The 15,948-nt window shown below is 37.4% G+C and overlaps 1 protein-coding gene across 2 annotated transcripts in view; it reads left to right on the forward strand.

The window, feature by feature from the left end:
• The window catches only part of EPS8 (epidermal growth factor receptor pathway substrate 8), a 120,063-nt gene that overhangs the window by 91,888 nt on the left and 12,227 nt on the right, over positions 1–15,948 (forward strand). For both annotated transcript variants that reach the window (XM_058743575.1, XM_058743574.1), the window contains exons 16-17: positions 5,301–5,409; positions 6,295–6,438. In XM_058743575.1, the coding sequence (XP_058599558.1) occupies positions 5,301–5,409; positions 6,295–6,438 (253 nt within the window). The remainder of the gene's footprint in view (positions 1–5,300; positions 5,410–6,294; positions 6,439–15,948) is intronic.

Below are 15,948 nucleotides of genomic sequence, written 5' to 3' on the forward strand. Positions count from 1 at the left end.
GATAAAGAAAGCCTCTAGTCTATAATTCTAACTGGAAAACCTCCAGCCTATAACTCTAATTTAGAGAAAATGCCTTTGGATGACTTTCCCTTTTTAAAAAGGTGCTCTGACAAAATCTGTGAATTAAGAAGAAAGAAGAATTGTTTTTGAAACTCTCCACTAGTTTATACCAGATGGTCTCTAAGGATCTTTCTTTAAAAGGAAACAATTTCCATCTTTGTCTCCTTCCAACAAAAACAAACCTTCCTTTAGATAGAACTATTTCTAAATATAAACTAAATATTTAGAAGAAGTCAGTGTCTTATTTGCCATTCTTACCATTTCATCTTACTGTATTTTATTTTTACTTTCCAGTTTTAGCTTTCATTTATTTCCCCTTAGTTTCACTCTTGAAAAAAATTCAGCGTGGGTAAATGTGGAGAACTGAGATGGGGGAGAAGTAATGGCACTGGAGAAGGTTCACTTCTTCAGTCTTGTTTTCTAGCCTCTGTAAATGAGGGTGCCAAATGAGGATTGTGGCCAACCCATATACAAAACAGAAACAAAGGAGGTGAAAAAGGAAATGGAAGGATGGTCATTCAGGTGAATGGGACTGAAAGCTTGCGCTGGTACCTTCCTATCACAAAGCTTCTCTTACCACGAGGGTTGCATTCCCTTTACTTCTTTTCTTTAAAAAAAATTGTTTAATGTTTATTTTATTCATTTTGAGAGAGAGATAGAACATGAGCAGAGATAGAGGGAGAAAGAGCATCCCAAGTAGGCTCTTGATCCCAATGCAGGGATCAAACTCACAAGACATGAGACCATGACCTGAGCTGAAACCAAGAGTCAGACACTTGACCTACTGAGCCACCCAGGAGCCCCTTAGTATACTCTTTTCTTAATAGAATATAAAGAAGGTAGAATTAAAAATTTTTTTGTTTTTGTTGGGAACGACAACAGAGGTAATACTTAAGTAACTGGTGTAGAAATTTTCCAAGTATTACTCTAAGGACACCAGTAACATATTATATAGAATATAAAGTCAGCAATGAATAATACATTTTAAAGATGCCAACATATGAAATATTTTTTTTTAATTTTTTGACATATATTTTATTTTTGAGAGAGAGACAGAGTGCAAGCGGAGGAGGGGCAGAAAGAGAGGGAGACACAGGATCTAAAACAGGCTCCAGGTTCTGAGCTGTCAGCACAGAGCCCGATGTGGGGCTCGAACTCATGAACTGTGAGATCATGACCTGAGCGGAAGTCAGCACCTAACCAACTGAGCCACCCAGGCACCCGAAATAAGTTTTAATTATAGATTCAATTTTTAGGAGATAATGCATGAAACTTATTTTTGAAGCTTAAAAGTTATTTCATTGAAATTCTTGAGTAACTTATTACTCATCCCAGTATTTTTTTCCTTTTTTAAAAACATATCCACGTACCAGAAATTATTTTAAATTGGTAATTCTTCCCTTTTTGTTCTATCTCTCCAGTAAACCAGTGATTTTTCATAGCAAAGTAACAAAGCTACAAAACCACTTGAGTACATTTCTCATGTGTGTTCAGGTTTATAATATATATTGATAACTAACTTTGATCATTGTCAACCTTGGGACCACATCTAGCACATCGTGGCCACTCAGTAAGTGTAGATTTATTTGATTTATTGGATGATGGAATAGGCACATGATAGTGTATCCAACATGTCAGAGTCACTACCTATGTCTTTGCCCTTCACCTCTAAGCCTGTTAGGTATAGTGTTACTGATGGAAAAAACTCTGCCATTTATTTTGGACAGCTTACCACAAAGTGTTTTAAAAGTTTATCTTGATCATTTTAGAGGGTCAGGAGAGTGTACTTTGACTTAGTGATTTAGTTATATCTCTGTACCTCATCTGCTTCCAAAATGGATTCAGTCAACTCACTTAAATTATATGCAGTTTAAGTAATGCTAATATTAAAAATAAAATAATGAAGCAAAAACTACAAAATTAAGTAATCAAGAGTGGGGGTAAGAATTAAAATTTTGGAAGTATAGATTGATACTGTGATTGAATTTCAGATTTGTCTTTGAGGTTCCTAGCTGTCAGCAGAAAGAGAAACAATCATTTGCTGTCATTAGCAAAAGGAAGAAGTATATATTGGTTTATTAGGATAAATAATGTTTTTTTTTTTATCCAATCCTCAAAAATATTTGTCTCATGAAATTTTGTATAGAATGTGAGGGATGATGTAAGGGACATTACTTTTAAAGATTTTTTTCCTCATTTAGAGAATGTTGTGGTAAATATCACAAAGTTTCTTTTAGTAACCTTTGAGAAATAAAAAATTTAAATGGAATTTATTGAAGGCAATTCCATGAAGGGATACTCAATTATGTATAGAGTTTAGGGTTGTCAAAATTTACCCGGGGAAAGAATTTTTAAAAAAATACATTGAGTGGTGGGGACACCTGGGTGGCTCAGTTGGGTTAAGCATCTGACTTCAGCTCAGGTCATGATTTCACAGTTAGTGAGTTCGAGCCCCAAGTCAGGCTCTGTGCTGACAGCTCAGAACCTCCTTCATATTCTGTGACAGCTTCATATTCTTCATATTCTGTGACAGCTCAGAACCTCCTTCATATTCTCTCTCTGCCTCTCCCCCAGTCACACTTTCTCTCTCTTAAAAATAAATAAACATTTTTAAAAATTCAATAAAAAATACATTGAGTGGTGGGTAGATTGTATATCTGAGTTGTCTTGTGGATCCCATCTCTCACTCAGGCTATTGTAATAGGTGCTGGATCGTTGACATAGGCACCTGGATCGTTGATGTTTCAGGTTGCTAAGAAAATGTATCATCATTATTGCAAAAGATAATCTGAAAGTTCTGGTCTGATATAAAATACACAGAGGTTTGGAATTTGCTTTTATAATTATATTTTATTACCCTTAAACTCTATTACATGCCTATGCCTGGAATGCAGTAAATACCATGTGAAGTATATTCACTCTTCAGTGAAACTTACTGTGCCATTAGGTAAACCACCTGTTGAATTTAGAGCCCTCTCCTTTGAGGGATTACAGTTTACTTCTATCCCAAAGCAGTTCATGCTTCAGAGATGTCTCCGATCATTGCTGACTCCACATCTGCTCTATATCAAGTGGATATCGATTATTCCAAACCAGGAACAGAGAACATACGTTTTTATATATTATAGATCTCTTAAGAAACTTTAGTATATCTGAACAATTATACAGTATGATTTTCAGATTGATTATATGGTCAATATCGTAGCTAAGTTTTATCTATAGAGGGCAAGAAACTGTAAACCGTAAAGATTTGTACTCTCTAGAGCACTTTTTTTTTTTTTTTAATTTTTTTTTTTCAACGTTTTTTATTTATTTTTGGGACAGAGAGAGACAGAGCATGAACGGGGGAGGGGCAGAGAGAGAGGGAGACACAGAATCGGAAACAGGCTCCAGGCTCCGAGCCATCAGCCCAGAGCCTGACGCGGGGCTCGAACTCACGGACCGCGAGATCGTGACCTGGCTGAAGTCGGACGCTTAACCGACTGCGCCACCCAGGCGCCCCTCTAGAGCACTTTTTGAGTGCATGCTGGGTAGTCATCTCTGAGACACTCAAAATAGCAAAGACTTCAAGGAGAGCTGTGGCAAACTTTTCTTTTTAATTCACTGGTTCCGAAACACAGTGGCAGAGAGTTATTCTGCCCTGTTATAGTATACTCAACTCTCTATTATTAATGGTGATTATTTTCCAGATCATGGGAGGGGAACACGAGGGAAGAGAGAAAGATAGAGAACTGAAATTATTGTTTTTCTGACTTTTGGAGTGGCTGAATTTTTTTATCCCCCCAAATGAAATCTAAATAGAATGTAAACATATAAAGTAGGGAAAAGGGGTAGGAAGCCCACAGAACAGCTGTTAAATTATTATTAATATATAATAATTATTTGGCTATAATGTCCCTTTTCTCACTTTTCTTATTTTTTAAAACTATATCAAAAATAGCCAGTAGGTAGCATAGCTTTTGGGTCATCTTTTCTCATTGTCCCTTTCCTCTTCTGGAGTTACGAAGAGGTTGCCAATTACCTCTGATGGCAGAATACGTTGTGTCACAATTGTCGTGCTGGCCCTGCTGAGACTCATTATTCCAGAGGACCCTGGTGGGCCACTTGACAGGGGAAAGATGAACAAACGTCTTTAGTTCCTTTCTGCTTTTTCCCTTGTAGAAATGAGTAAGGAAATGTGGAAACGTAAATGGAGGAGAAAATGAGGGAGTGAAATTAATAAACAACAGTTAAAGTGTTTTATTATTGAAATGAAGAAAATAGTAGTGCATTATTGATATATCAATTTTTGTATTACATATAGAGGTATATTTTAGTTATGTTAAATTTATTAGTGGTCATTTAATGATTAAAGGAAGTATTTGTTTTTTTAAGAAAGTTTTGTGGGTTTTTTTGTTTTTTTTGTTATTTTGAGAGAGAGACCATGAGGGAGGGACAGAGAGAGAGGGAGAGAGAATTCTAAGCAGGCTCTGCCCTGCCAGCTCAGAGCCTGATGCAGGGCTCCAATTCACTCACCGAACTGTGAGATCATGACCTGAGCTGAAATCGAGTTTGGTGCTTAACTGACTGAGCCACCTAGGTGCCCCAAGAAAGTTTTCTTTTTAAAAAAGCATAGGACTCTTGGACCTGTTCTTACTATTAAAATAAGTTTATAATGAATGAATGGATTAACTAATTAGGAGGTGTTATTAGTCTTACTCTTAATTCATACCTACCCTTGCAATTTAGGAACTGGACAAAACTTTTCTAAAACTTGACAGTCATAATTTTTAAATATGAATTAAAGACATTGCTTGAGTTAGTGAAATCAACATATAATTTAAATTTCTACTATGGAAATTATCTTCAGTCTCTTTTAATTTTATAAAAAATGCTACCATTGATCTTTATCCCAGTTCTTTCATGGTAGAGTTGCTAATTACCAAAGTAATGTCCCGGTATATTTAATGGACAAAGAATTCATAGATTTGTATTCTGTATTTGGCTTAGTATCCACTAACCTTATGATTTTGCATTATTTAGTTTTGTGCTAGCCATAGTTTGTTCATTTTAATAGTAATAATTCCAAAGTTTTGTTCAGTTCTCATATTCTATGAAATATAATAAACTAAACTACTATTGTAATAATTTGTCAGAATGTTTTCTGGTAGGAATTGGCATTGATTTGCTTTAATGTCTTACTTCTGTTTTCAGCCTTTAGGAAGAACTCACTAAATGATCATTTCTCTTTCTTTTTATAGAAATTATGATCTACTGAAAGCACAACCCAAGAAGTATGCCAAATCCAAGTATGACTTTGTGGCAAGGAACAACAGTGAGCTCTCAGTTCTAAAAGATGATATTTTAGAGGTAATAGAATTTTACCTTTTTTATACTCTTAATAAAGTGGATTTATTTTGTATATTGTATACAATATACTGCATGTTGTATTTGGTATATATCTAAACCTTCCTTAAAAAGTGCCAGGTCAATGTCATTTTATTTTATCCAGGATAAAAGCACGTTATAGATACCTATATCTATTTAGAAGGGGGAGCTTGCTTTATCTTATTTTTTGTTGGGTTTTTCTGGGGGAGGGGGTGAAAAACGGAGGTTGGTGGGGAGGACAGAGGTTGAATTTCTTGGCTTACTTGGTCCTCTTTTCTTCTGGGATTTATCCATTTTGGAATCAAGGCTAGTTATGTAGATACATCATAATATTTTAACGAGAGAAAACGTTTCCTTCTTCCTGTCATAGTCCCCTTGCACAAATGTACCCATCAGTGAGTAAGCTGTTGATTCTGGGAATAATCTACCATGACTCTCGAATCCATTTCTTAGATCATAACTCGGAGTTCATCTTCTTTAATATGTAATGTGGGATAGTCATGATAGTTTTTATAAAAAGAATGGTTTCCATTCTTTTCCTTCCTGTTTGAAGGGTGTAGACAAAAGACCTCTCCAAACATGTCATCTTAGTCATCTTTCCGTGCTTCAGATAGCACAGTTAAACCTTGTTGGCAGGCGATGAGGACCTTGGGTACATTCACAGTAGTGGTTCCATACATGTTTTATACTAGTAATTATGATTATCAGTGTAACTCCTGAGAATCATTCAACCCACAGTGTGTTGATAGTAAGTCAAGCTTATTAGAAGTGAAAAGAGTTTCCTGATCTAAGGAATAAACATCAAACTTCTTTCATAGATTGGTTTTGGTATGGAATGATGCCTTTATTTTTTTTGCATGATGACAGATCCTTGATGATAGAAAACAATGGTGGAAGGTTCGAAATGCAAGTGGAGACTCTGGATTTGTGCCAAATAACATTTTGGATATAGTGAGACCTCCAGAATCTGGATTAGGGCGTGCTGATCCACCATACACGCATACCATACAGGTATTTGTTATGACTTTTTGCAAAATTTAACTTTTATAAACTCTCAAATTGATTACTCTAAAATGGGACTTAAATACCTTTTGTGTATTAATCATTTTGAGACTTAATTTGTTGTATAATTTGTATAGTTTTTTTCCTAGGGTTAGCGGGGGGGGGGGGGGCAATGGCGAAAGATATAGGGAACAATTATATATACGTTTTTTCTGATTTATTTCTTCAGAAAATTGCTTAAAATGTTTACCAGTAAGTGACCTTCTCTTTTTTTCGCACACATCCTATAGTCCTTCTGATGTTCGGAGAAGCAGTATTTCTGCCTCTTCACTCTTGCCCATAACCTTCCTATCCAGTGGTTTCTTCATAGAGGGTGGCACTGGGACAGTGGCTGGAGGGTGGCTCATCTTCACCATCTTTCGCCCTTATTCTCTTAAATGTTCTGCCACTGACCTTGAACTTGCACTCTTCCCCCCCTCCTTACACCAACACGTGGGTATTCATTTGGACTATAATATTGGTCCTCTCTTGATTTTAAGATTAAAATATACTTATGACATAGGGTAGATAGATCAGGCTCTCTCTTGTTGATCATTAAATAATCTTTGAGTCACATGACACATTTTCAGGACTTTATTAACTCTGGTAGCTCATTCACCCGAACATCTGAATCCACTTACTATTTAACTTGGGATTTTTGACCTGTGACAGAACCTCTAGAGTCCAGTCTGCTAGCAGAGGCGGAATGGATGGACCGTCTCATATGTAGCATATGAACCTGTGGTGGTTTCTATATCATGCCCCCAGGAAGAATTATTTTAATTTTCAGAATCTTCAGCAAAAAATCACACCTGACCCCATAATAATGTCATAAACTTGAGAAGCTCCATATGCTGTCCAGTGACAGAGTTGATGTTCATGCCAGGTCTAGGCTTAGTAAGATACAGCTTGTCCACATGTAGGATGGTGATCATACCTCTGCTGCGTGACCATTCATTACTTGTGGCCCCTCATAGTGTTCACACTGGGTATAGGTCCTGTGGTCATCCAGAGTGACTTTTGGCCTTACTAGAATCCAAGAGTCAAGCAAACTTTTTTTTGTTTTTAATTTTAGAGAGAGGAGAGGGCAGAGGGGGAGAAAGAATCTTAAGCAGGCTCCACGCTCAGTGTGGAGCCCGCCATGGGGCTCGATCCCACAACCCTAGGATCATGACCTGAGCTGAAATCGGGAGTCAGATGGTCAACTGACTGAGCTACCCAGGCGCCCCATGCAAACTTATAAAGTAAAGAATTATTGTACAATGTATGTATCTTGATAACTTAAGGTGATGTGGTGGAAATTCTGTTTGCCGTGCTTGTTTTGGCTAGCCTGATGTGTATACGTACTGTGTACTTAATTTATGTTCATCATTTGTCATTAGCTTTTGATGCCAAAGAAGGAGTTTGAGTTATTGAAGGTATGGTCTACTACTCCATTTCCTGTGGATTTTTGAAGTGACTTTTCTAACTTAGTTTGAATACCTTTTTCTTTCCTGAGTTCCTTTCTGATTTTGAGATGTGGTTACCTGACATAACATAGACTTCCACCTGGTTTATAAGTGCCAATTCCTTACCTTCTTTCCTATAGACAGTTGGACGAAATGCCTTAAACAGTGTTAAAGAATGAAATATATGCCTAAAACAGTGATGGAGTATATGCCCTTTGAGTTTATGCAATGTTGATGTTAAAAAGTTAACTTTTTAACAGTTAACTTGTAATAAGCTATCAGAGACACTGTTCACAGAGACTATCCCTAGATGCTGCATATGAACAGGAGTCAAGAGTTAAAAACAATTATCCAAAGTTTTGTTTGTGTGCATCCTTACTAGGGATGAGCAAACTCCAATAAAATACCAAAACATGCAAATAATGTCAATTCTAACTAAGTATTTTACCCCACCAGCAATTTCCTAAGGAATTTAACCTCTCTCACCTTTGTCTGTTTATTGTTCGGTCTTGTCTTTTCCTTGATTCTTGGCCTGAGCCATAAGTTGACTTTTCTGTTTAAAGGTTGCTTCTGTTTAAAACCAAAGCAAAACTGTTCATACATATCACAGGTAGGGAGAGTACTTTTTGAGGACATAAATTTTATTCCTCCTTTCTCGAACAGAGCCTCGTCTTACATTTTTGTCAACTTTGGCACAACCAAGAAATTTTTTAAGTGCTCACAAGCTTCAGGAGTTTGTTTTGCTACTTTATGTAAATAGAAATGTGTGGGAATTGCCTGTTTGGGCTGCTTCCTTTTAAACTTTTCAACACTATCTGACTGTCTTCTAAAAATTTCTGGATGTAGCTCTGAATACAGTGATATATGTGGAAACGTTATAGAAGCTGTGTGTGTGTGTGTGTGTGTGTGTGTGTGTGTGTGTGTGTGTGTTTAGGTTAAGAGCTCTGCTTTTAAAAGGTATTAAAAAGAGTTTATTTTTTAACAGCTCCTGAAAACTTTGGGCTTAGCCCAACAAAACCACCAAAATCTTGTAAAATTTTAATAAGCAGTCTTGACAATCTGCTATCTGGCATGAATCCTACTCTAAAAGAATTCCTTTTCTCAAAGCATCTATAACACACACACACACACACACACACACACACACACACACAGTGACTAGGTAGAATAAGATGGAAAAGACAAAAGCATCCTTGGTCTAATATACCTAAAGAAAAACTGTGTGGCTTATTTTGAAACGACAATAAAGATACCACATATTTATGTAAATTCCAGTGATCCTAACCCTCTAGCCTAACAGACCTCCACCAGATTACAAACCAATCAAGAGCAACTCTGTGTCTTATTCATCTCCTTATTCACCTCCCAAATATTTATTGAGTGCCAGGATCTTGCATTTGATGAAAAGGAAGACAGAAAGCCTAGCACTGAGCAGGTCCTCCATAAAAGCCTGCTGTCTGGAATCTGAATCACCAAGCCATCTGCCACGGCTTTGCTCCTTTGTTCTTGAAGCATTACCAGTGACCCTCTCTCTCCTCAGAAAAGGATGATAAGGGTGCCTGGGTGGCTCAGTCAGTTAAGCGACCGACTTCGGCTCAGGTCATGATCTCACGTTTCATGAGTTCGAGCCCCACATCGGGCTCTGTGCTGACAGCTCAGAGCCTGGAGCCTGCTTCGGATTCTGTGTCTCCCTCTCTTTCTGCCCCTCCCCCACTCGTGCTCTGTCTCTCTTTCTCCCTCTCTCTCTCTCAAAAATGAATACACATTTAAAAAAATTAAAAAAGAAAAAGAAATTGGTGACATTCTTTTCCCCCTGGTATCTTCTATCCATTGAGATCAAAATATTGAAAGAATTTAAAGAAACTTCTTTTTTTTTTAATGTTTATTTATTTTTGAGAGAGAGAGAGAGAGAGAGCACAAGCAGGAGAGGGGCAGAGAGAGAAGGAGACACAGAATCCAAAGCAGGCTTCAGGCTCTGAGCTGTCAGCACAGAGCCCGACACAGGGCCTGAACTCACGAACCACAAGATCATGACCTGAGCTGAAGCCAGACACTCAACCGACTGAGCCACCCAGGCACCCAAGAAACTACTTCTAGCAAAAACATTTTAGATCCCTGTACTGGACTGCTGAATGATACCTAATGATTAATTGCTTAAGCTTGCTTCACATGCACTGATAGCAATGGTATTACCCTCTGAGTAGATAATGGCTAGTAGTCAGTGTTCATGCCGAGTGCAGGCATTGTTTAAGGTCGTCACAATACTGATTCATTTAATTCCCACAACAACCTTATGAAGTAGGCACATTTCATATATGAGGAAACTAAGGTTTGGAAAAGTAAGTTATGAACAATTAACAGCTGTGTGAAGCTGGGATTGGGACCCAGGACTCTGGATTCAGAGCCTATGGTCCGATGCACTCAATCAATAATGGGAATCATGCTTAGAAAAGATTGTTTTCTCATTTTGTACATACATACAGTTTCACTCTATGAATGCTTAAGAGACATTTTCTCAGAATAACTTTACCATGCATGGTATTGCAATAAAAGTTAATCTGATAATCACCATCCTCAGAGTGGAATTTTTGCCTTATCTACCAATTCCTTAGATTTCGTCAGTTTTTCCATTTTTTTTTCATCCTTGAGGAAGGTAATCCAAATTACATAATTTACTTAGAAAGTAGACATTTTGTGAACAGTGGGACTAGGGAATTAGATGTAAACTGTTCCATGTGGCGTCTACAAGTCATCAAATGTTTTAACCGTGCACACAGTTGTGACTCTTATTGTTTCATATTCTTGTGTTTCCTGTCAAGAATGATGGCAGTTCCCCGGTGAAAGGCACAAGAGTACTTGCTGTTGTTCAGACACTTTCGGTTGGAGATTCTTTTCTGATAGCAGGGATGCTAGTACCTAGCAGCAGAAGTAAATAGGTGTTGAATTGCCACCAATGTCCCTGAGAGTCTAGGCTATTTAATATCCTCACATTTGGAGTGATTTTTAACAGCTCTGTAAAGACAGCCATTCCCACCTATTGTGTTTCCCCCACGGGTTCCACAAAGTTTTGACAATAAAAGGGAGGGCAGTAATGCAGAATTTATAAAAGATATGGAACATCAAGAAAAGATTAACTGAAACCACAGGGAAACGGAAGTAGATGCTTATGAGAGACTATGGAGAAATGAAGAAAAATGATATACCTTTTGATAAAAATTTTGTTGTAGAGCATTCCAGTACTTTGTTGTATTTTAGCTGGGCGACAGATCAACATCCAGGGTGCTTTCTCCCCATATAATCTACTTGCCACATAAAGTTTCCTGATACCTCTTTTGATTTGATTCCCAGACCTCTGGCACTAGGACTGTTCATCTACTAAAATTTCCTTTTTGCCCATATGGATTCTCATGCTGTATGAGGGCAGAAACTAACCCCACCCTCCTGTTATCTCTGGTGTCCTCAAAGGCTTGACTAAACGGGTCTTCCACTTACTATTAAGTCTACGTACTTATTATTATTGTAGATATTTTTAGTCTACCAAGGTGCCAATAATTATGAATACCTGGTCGTTACAGTCCTGTGAATTAAACAGAAAATTTCCTGTCTTCTCTGTTTCCTAGCAAGAGATATGGTGATAGTACACAAAAAGCCCCAATCTGTCACTAACTAGCTGTGTGAACTTCAAGGAAGCATTTTATTTTTCCGTGCCCAGTTTGCTCAGCTGTGAAGTGGAAGGGGTCAACAGTCTCCACAGTCCCGTCTAGATTCACATTTGTGGTATTTTTCTCAATGCATGTTTAAATAGCCCTAAAATAGGAAAGGAAATATTTCCTGTGACTTTTAAACCAGTAACACTACTAATTTCACCCCATGTTATGAATGCTCTGTTTTTCAAGCTCAGTCCAGATATTCAGATACTGCTGGACAGTGACCATTTTACTAAAGATGTTTTCGTATTCGTTCCAGTAGACTTCCTGATAGTACCTGATAGTTCTTTAAAATGTGTTTTCAAAATTAATCTCAGAACATTCTATTTATTAATTAGAGGCATGGTTTTTAGAAAAGGATGTTTACTTTTTATTCTGCCTTATGTGTTGACATTTTCCCCAGTATTTCTTGCAATAATTTGAAAAGTCATCTCCCTTTCTCTGTCTCTCTCTCATATGTATCTATATATCTTATGGATCTAGGTGACTTATATATGGTTACTATTTATATATAGTAATGACTGCCCAACATGCATGTGCAGAATTACAAAATTTTGTTGAGACTGCTTACAAGTTTAAACGTAAAGCTCCCTAAAACACACCATGATATGTATTTCCTTTTGTAAAGTCAGCTTTTAAAGAGAAATTAACCTTATATATAGTGCACTCTAATTGTATTCTTTATAAACTATAAGAATAAGATGAACCTATCTTAATATTTTAAAAACACAATAATATACAAATAGGTACTGAAATACTCTATACGGTTTATACTGTAGCATGATTCTATATAATTAGTTTTCCATTGTTAGATAAGAATGATGGAAATTAATTATATAAGTTGATTTGTAGGCAGGTAATTTTACTGTCAAAAAATAATTTGCTCACGTGTTCTGATATTTGATGTGAATTGTAACTGATACTATTTTAGTTCCATCTCCTGTGTTAATTTGTCATTTAATGTGGTTTGCTCCATTTTCCTAATAGCAATTACTTGGCGAGCTGTCAGAGGTAACCCACATTTGTTCCCTCATGGCACTTCTTTTTAATATCATTTTTTGGATTCAATTTCTGGACTTAACACCCTCCAAAGGTTCCAGCTGTGCCTTTTTTTTTTTTTTCCACTGCAGAGTTCCAAAGAGACCAAATTTAGAGGGAAAATGTGTAGGTTAAAATTTTAAGAACAGTTCAATTTCAATGGCTTGGTTGGGCTTACTTGCATAACTTCCCCTTGAAGCAGTCTCTTACATGAATCAGGAGCTTATCTCTAAATAACTGTCCTTAATCCTGGAGAATTTCAACTTTAGTGGCTAAAGTGACTCATTCTGACTTAATTATCAATAAGAAAGTAAATTTGCCATGGGGTCTAGTCATTCTGACTCCTTTCAGAGAAAGAGAAGACGGATTTTGTTTTAAACAGAACTTTAAATATATTTGTGGGAGATAGGAGGGTGACAGTCACTATAGAGAAGTTGGTCCACCTCAAGGTGACCAGTCATGCCGGTTTGCTCGCAAGTGAGGGTTGTTAGGGACTTGGGACTTCCAGTCCCAACACTGGGAGAGTTGTGGGCAAACCAGGAAGAGTTTGGTCAAGAGTTTTTGGAGGCAGGATTTAGAGCTTCAGCACTTGGTTCAGGAGAAGAAGGTGCAGGGTGTGGTTCTACTCTCCAAGACTTCCTGGAAGTTGAGGAGCCATCAATTTGGATCTGCCTCCAAGAGACAGAAATAATGAAGGGAAGAGCAGTAACTGCGTGGTGGGTAAAGGAGAGTAAAGAAGATTGGGAGGGACACAGAGAAGTGATTTCAAGAGTCAGTACTGATGCTCTGTTTCCTCCGCACCAAGAGTGAGGAGTCGACTTCCACAGAAACGCTGCCCTGGTTGCTGTTTCAGAGCAGGTCCTGATCGTCTGAGGAGACACTTCTCCCCCTTTTCATTCCGTGGGTTGGAGACACGAGGCAGGAAGAAAGGATCAGGAAAAGGGGGAAATATGCAAGTAAATTCATGACAAGTTTTCATATGGTTTCTGTTTAATCAACTACATGTATTTTAAGCCTATTATTCTGTCAGCTGATACTAATAAAGTTGCATTATGCAGCAATGACGGAAATGAGGTGAGGCACGAGTTTTGGTGAGCCTGTCTTCAGACTTGACTGTGACAGTAACACACAGCATGTCCCATTTTTCACAGTATTATTTGATGGATAGCAGAACACTAGCTGCTCTTGTTTTTATGAAAGCAGAAAGTATGAATCATATCATGGAATGCAGGGCTGATAGAATTTTTTGTTTGCTTGTTTAAGCTTTAAAAATAACCATTTAAACTGACACTTTTGAGATCCTAACATGAGAATTCACTGACCCTTTATGAAATTACATGCAAAGGCTATTCTTGTCAAAGGAACATTGCATATACATTAATCAGATGACTTTGGTGTGTGCTAAGTATAACATTTTGGTGACATTTGCTGTTATTTTGGTTGCTTTTAAATGTCTTATTGGCCCAAATATATGAACTCTATTAATATATGAATATATATGAACTCTGTTATCGAATATATCAGGAACGTTTTTAGGCCTCCAATGCCGGGGGCATCAGCAGCCTCTCTTTCTCATCTAACTTCTGTCCCATCTAACTTCGTGGCACGCTCTTATGGATCTTGCCCTCTATTCCTTCCCTCCCTCTTCCCTTCTTTCTCCCCCCTCTGTATATCCCAATAGCTGGCAGCATTGCAAACCCTTCTTTCGGTTCTGCTCTCATTTCTGCCTGATTCCCTTCCCACCTTCTTCACCCCACTGGCTGGTGAGTGGTAACTTTTAAAGAAACAGTAGAGAAGAACCGGGTTTCTTCCCACACCGGTTTCCACAGGTGTGACTCATTTGCTGTGAAGGCAACTGTGATGATAGTGTGGTTTTTTTGTTTTTGCTTTTTTTAAAAATTTTTTTGAGTACTGATTTAATTTAAAAACGGTGTGTGTTGTGTATTTTTATGTTTTTCATCTCTGTGGAAATTGGGGAGCCTTCTTTTAAAATCAATACCACCTTATATTTGGGCCAATTTAGGAATTAAAAGTACATACTGTTCTAACCAAAGGACCAGATTACCAAAAGGCCTACGTTTTTGCATTTTTTTCTGCTAATCTTGAATAGTAGCATAATTAAAATCATGCCACTGCAGTATCTAAACTTTACCTAAATGATAAGTCATTGTTCTGTATCTTTGATTTTACCAAAAAACACAAAAAACAAAAAGCACCCAAATACTGCCTTTTGCGAATTTGGAACTTGTTATATTGCAGTTATCTATTAGTTAAGATTATTTTGTTTAAAGTTTTAATTCTCCTGTGTAGTTTAATAGGGAATATACATAAATAAAGTTTTCTAATAGCCTAACAATCATGATTTAAAACTTACTGAAAGTTATTGTGTATTTTATCTTATTTTATTTTATTAAAAATTGTTAATGTTTATTTATTTTTGAAAGAGAGAGAGGGACAGAGTATGAGCAGGGGAGGGGTAGAGAGAGAGAGGGAGACACAGAATCAGAAGCAGGCTCCAGGCTCTGAGCTGTCGGCACAGAGCCCAACGCGGGGCTTGAACCCACAAACTGTGAGATCATGACCTGAGCTGAAGTAAGACCCTTAACTGACTGAGCCATCCAGGCACCACTGTTATTGTGTATATTAACACATTCACCTTTTTTAATACAAATCCCCACGTGGACTGTTTTTTGTTTTTTTTTTGGGGGGGACAGAGAGAGACAGAGCATGAACGGGGGAGGGGCAGAGAGACAGGGAGACACAGAATCGGAAACAGGCTCCAGGCTCCGAGCCATCAGCCCAGAGCCCGATGCGGGGCTCAAACCCACGGACCGCGAGATCGTGACCTGGCTGAAGTCGGACGCTTAACCGACTGCACCACCCAGGCGCCCCGGAAAATTTCTGATTTTAATAAGCTAACATTAAAATGACGGCAGAAAGTGTTAAGGCTTGAAAAAATTAACAGCATTTTAAAATGATTTATTATAAAACATAGTCCTGAGATATTTTATCTACTGAGATATTACCCTTTTTCTTAACAAACTACATGGGAAGCAGCAGAATTAAATATTATTTAGCATACTTTTAAACTGAGGATTAAATGTTGCTTTATGTTACTGATATTTAAACTTCCAATGCAATTAGAGGTTAATATTGATGGAATTTGTAAAATAATCAGAAATCTTTTGACCTACCCTGGTGTTGTGTGATTCCAAGTTCAAATTTTATTTTTTTGACGTTTATTACTATCATTAATACTACTGTTTCCTACTAGTATATCTTTTTGA

This window comes from Neofelis nebulosa, chromosome 8 (assembly GCF_028018385.1).
Source record: "Neofelis nebulosa isolate mNeoNeb1 chromosome 8, mNeoNeb1.pri, whole genome shotgun sequence".
Lineage (NCBI taxonomy): Eukaryota > Metazoa > Chordata > Mammalia > Carnivora > Felidae > Neofelis > Neofelis nebulosa.